This window comes from Nansenia antarctica (genome assembly GCF_963989245.1).
Source record: "Nansenia antarctica genome assembly, chromosome: 13".
Lineage (NCBI taxonomy): Eukaryota > Metazoa > Chordata > Actinopteri > Argentiniformes > Microstomatidae > Nansenia > Nansenia antarctica.
Genome location: NC_137683.1, coordinates 22,187,789 through 22,192,788, shown reverse-complemented (window position 1 = coordinate 22,192,788; position 5,000 = coordinate 22,187,789). Strand labels below are relative to the sequence as shown.

Below are 5,000 nucleotides of genomic sequence, written 5' to 3'. Positions count from 1 at the left end.
GACAGGCCTGGATGTGCCAACCGTTCGCAGCCACAATGGAAAAGTGCACGGCAGTGATGGAACTGAGTGTGCTCTCTCTGGGAGAGGTAGCTGTCCTTTATGTCCTTTATAGTCCTTTATTGTCCTCTGTCAGGCCCAGTGTGATAGGACAGGCTGGTGTGTACAGCGTACAGCTACAGTAGCCCACTAGAAGAAGTGGAAGCTTGAAGTCTACCGTTGCTCTTTCCAGACTACCCACAATCCTTTACGAGCAGCCATCAAAGACGGCAGGAAACTCATTGTTTGGCGTGTCCAAGCGGAAAAAAACACCTGCACGGTAACTGTCCCTATCAACGCGCGCGCACACATACACTCACACACACACACACACACACTCACACACAATGCATGCGCACACACGCACACACACACACACACACACACACACACACACACACACACACACACACATACACACACACACACACACTCACACACACACAGGACACAGACACACACTGACACACACACAGACAGACAGACCCCTGTATTGTGCCACTGGCCGTTTGTTTTGATGAAAGCAGCCGTGAGCCTGCAGTAAGAGGCTTTTAGCTCAGATAGAGAGCCACTCTACGCAGTACGCAGTACGGTCTCTATCTACCACATCAACAGGATACAGGGCAGGATGTGTCTGGCTAAATTTCTCTCCTCTCGATTTTTTTTATCCAAGGCTTCTTTTAAAGCAAAGATATCATTGTGTATTCACAGTCTATTCAGTGACATTAAAAAGCATCCATACAACATCCCATTGGGTGGCATTGGGGTCTATTCTGATTCTGTGTCTTTTATCCACTTCTGGCACAGAGCTTTCCTAGACTTGTTATTGCCATTTTGTAAAGATGTGGGCATATTTTGGCAAATAGGCAGATCACACCCCTCGGAGTTCAATTCAAGATAGATATGTCTGTGGCCTAGGGTGGACCCGTGGTCTAGCTAGCACCATGGTCTACAGTGCACACTCATGTCGGCATGGATTCAAATCCAGCCCCATGCCCTCTCCTCCTTACTATCCTATCTCAATCCACTCAAAACAAACATTTAATATATATATATATATATATATATATATGTTACGGTACATGTTGGAATACGGTACATGTGGGAAAACTAGGGTTAGGTGCTAGGGGGTTAGGGTTAGGGTTAGACATGCCAGAATGTACCAAGTTGACGCTCATGTCCCCGGAAATGCCAACATAAACCGTATTCCCACATGTACCGTAACATATACTGTATATGTATCTCAGGAATTTCTGTCCTATGGCATATATGAAAACTGGAATATTGTCATTAGTCTTTAAAAAACAACACCACATATTTTACTTGCCATATCCCCCCTGCTTTGGAGTGGAACTGAATTGTGGAGAACAACGTGCCAACAACAACAACAACAACGTGAGTTTGCCACGTGAAACATCTAATGTGGGGATTCATTGTGCTTGCGGGGGATCTTCAAAGCAGCGCACCATGTTTGTAATGGCAGCGTACGCACCTGAGAGCGTGATCTCTCCCATTACTCTGGATCAGTCTTGGAGCATATAGCCTAATGGCTGACCCTGGGTCAGGAGGCAGGAGCAACAGAGATGTGTGTCTGTGTGTGCGTGGGCTGAGAGCATAATAGAGGCACGTACACCGGAGAGGTGAGAAAATTATTTAGCCTATTAAATAGTCAGATAATCATGGCTCTGGCGTTTTGTAACAACCAGACCACTCAGTATGAGGCCTGGATGTACATTAGGTGGCAGTTATGTGTGATTATGTCTGTCTTTGAATCAATGAATAGGCTAAGCTGGTAGCCTGGGGGGTATTCCATCAAACTCCATTGGCTTCAAACACCATTGTAGTTATGTCCGTTGTCGTAGATTAGCCTACGACATCATTTCACACATACATTTTTAGAGTAGATTAAACTTTATTGTTATAGCAGAGTAGAAGTATCAGACAACGAAATGCAGTGAAAAGTGTTTGTCAGCAGTGGGATTCGAACCCCCTGTCTTGTAAGAACACTATGATCTGACAGTAGCGGCTAATACCACTCTGCCATCCTGATGAACTGAAAGTGTGTAGCGTGCTGCTAATATAACCACAGTAGTGAATGTTCATTTATTAAAAACTGATAATAAAACAATATGTAGGGGCTAGTATGACCTACGCATTGAATCTGTCACCAAATTTTTTGCCAAGCCATTTCCCTCGCCTTCGTGTGCGAGTGTCGAGAATTTCCAAACCGGACTTGCGTGAACATTGATGACACAAGGGTGATTCTAATTCAAGGAACCACTTGAGGCTTGAATCCCAATCGAGAGTTGCTCGAACCAGGCATTATTTTTTTCGCGAATGTACTAATCAACGTACGTGTTCTTGCATCTGGAGACGATATCAACTTGCAAGAAACCGCAATACCGCACGGAACCATCCCTCATCGTTCCTGTAATTCCTTTTTAGATCAGGCTACGTAGCCTACAGCCAGGGAACAAATTAACAAATTAAACATAGAAATATGTTTGTATGATTTGTAGGCTACACCACTTCAAGGTTGTACATGGACGAGGCAAAAAAGTATTCCCAATGTGCTGTATAGCCAGAAAACACGTCTATGAAGTAAAGAAATTAATAAATAAATGATATGTTTTGCCGAAGGGTGAGACTAAACGTGGGGCAACTGTGGCTCAGGAGGTAGAGTCGGCGTCTAATGATCACAAGGTCAGAGGTTCGGCAGCCTAATCCCCGGCTGGCCACGTGTCGAGGTGTCCTTTGGCAAGATACTGAACCCCAAACTGCTCCCAATGAGCGGGCCGGCACCTTGCATGGTAGCTTGCCACCATTAGGTGTGTGAATTGGTGAACGAGAGGCCATTGTATTTAAATTGTATTTAAAGCGTTTTGGAATAAGGCGCTATATTTAGTGCAGTCCATTAAAACGTGGTCACGGTGGTCTACGCTGTCACACTCCACCCAAAGCGTTGTGATTTTCTGTCTGTATGAAAAGGTCACATGGTTTGTTATTGTCATGGTAGTCCTGTAATAGTATGTCTATCTATGTTCATCTCTCCTTCCCCCACTCTCTCTCTCTCTCTCTCTCTCTCTCTCTGGGATGTATGTGGTTTGCTGTAGAGTCAGAGATGCCTTTGAGAATGTGTGAATGTCCCGGGGTTCTAAGTTCTAAGTTCAAGTTCTGGGGTTGAATGGTGTATAGTCCAGTTCTGGGGTTGAATGGTGTATAGTCTAGTTCTGGGGTTGAATGGTGTATAGTCCAGTTCTGGGGTTGAATGGTGTATAGTCTAGTTCTGGGGTTGAATGGTGTATAGTCCAGTGAAAGAAAGGAGCTCACCAGGAGCTCCTCATCAGGAGCTGATCTGTCTGTGAGACGCCCCATACCACCCCCCCACCCCCCACCCCCCCCACACACACACACACACACATCCCAACCCTATCCCCTGTTGTAAGATTTATTACACTGTTCTGATTAAGAGGTGCTCAAAGACTCTGGTCTCAGACTCATCTCGGCTCATCGTGCTCTGAATAGGAATATAGACTCAAGAATGTACTCTGGGCGTAGGCTACATACTGGGGTATTCGTTCAAACCTTTGATGATGTCCCTTTCATGAACTGCATAGTCTTTTTGCAACAGTCTTATATGAAATGTTCTCTCCATCTAGGGAAATAATAGGATAATTAAAAAATAGAAAATCTCTCTATATAAATATATAATTTTATTAAATATATATAATTATATATATAATATATATATATAATTAAAATAAATACATAATATAAATAATAATAATAATAATAATAATAATAATAATAATAATAATATATTTAGTTTACCCTTGTAGCACAGGCTTGGTGAACCAAACAGAACGGGGTTACACAAATGTTCTCTCTTTTTCATTCTTCACCCAGCTTCAGTTGAGAAACTCCTCATCAGTTTATCCAGACACGCCAAATTGCCTATTTTGTAGCTCCCGTGCTCCAAGCGCAGCGTGGACGATGTACTCCTAAAGTGTTACGGGTGTTAGAATTCCACAGAGATGGACTTCCAATTGGACCTGGGATGGAAATTGATCTTATTCCAGAGCTGCTCTCCCCCCTCCCTCCCTCCCCCCTCCCTCCCCCCAAGCCTCCACAGGGAGACACATACAGCTCAGAGAGAGGGGGAACCACTACACGCCTATGTTAGATGTGCAGGGGAGAGAGCCCGGGGAGGTATCTCTAAGGGGGAGGGGCTAGGTCTGGGGGAGGGCAGGACAATCATGACGGGGGGGGGGTGCCCCAGTCATCAGGCCCATTACCATTGCCACTGTCGGGCCATTACCACTGTGCATTAAGTTGATCTGAAACCTGTGTAGAAACGCTGTGCTAAGGCATCGCTAATACAATGTTATTGTCATTAACAGGTATAATCGTTAACCCATGTCTCCCTTCCTCTCTACCCTCCTCTCCTCCCTCTCTTTCATCCCCCCTTTTTTCCCCCCTCTCAGACCCCATGCACGGTCCCCGGAGGCTGGAGGTGGTGGACATCAAGTCCAAGCAGATCACCGTGCGCTGGGAGCCGTTCGGCTACAACGTGACGCGCTGCCACAGCTACAACCTCACGGTGCAGTACCGCTACAGGGCCACCGGGGGCGGCAAAGAGGAGACGCGCGAGGAGGTGTGTTACGACACTCTGAGCATCGCCCCCCAGCACACCATCCGTAACCTGTCACCTTACACCAACGTCAGCCTCAAACTGGTGCTGCGCAACCCTGAGGGAGTGAAGGAGAGCACGGAACTGGACGTGCTCACGGACGAGGACGGTGAGTGGGCGGAAGGGAGGGGGGGGGGGGAGGAAGTGAGAGGGAGAGAAAGAGAGAATGAGAAAGAGAGAGAGCGAGAGAGAGTGAGAGAGAGCAAGAGAGAGTGAGCGAGAGCGAGCGAGCGAGAGAGAGAGGCCAAAAGTCATCCAACACTTGAATGACAAG

At 46.2% G+C, this 5,000-nt stretch overlaps 1 protein-coding gene across 1 annotated transcript in view; it reads left to right on the top strand.

Annotated features, from left to right (window-relative positions):
* Positions 1 to 5,000, top strand: part of LOC308169755 (receptor-type tyrosine-protein phosphatase mu-like) — a gene marked incomplete at both ends in the record, with an annotated part of 191,607 nt that overhangs the window by 96,888 nt on the left and 89,719 nt on the right. The window contains 1 exon segment of the mRNA XM_080544493.1: positions 4,521 to 4,835. Within this exon segment, the coding sequence (XP_080400619.1) occupies positions 4,521 to 4,835 (315 nt within the window).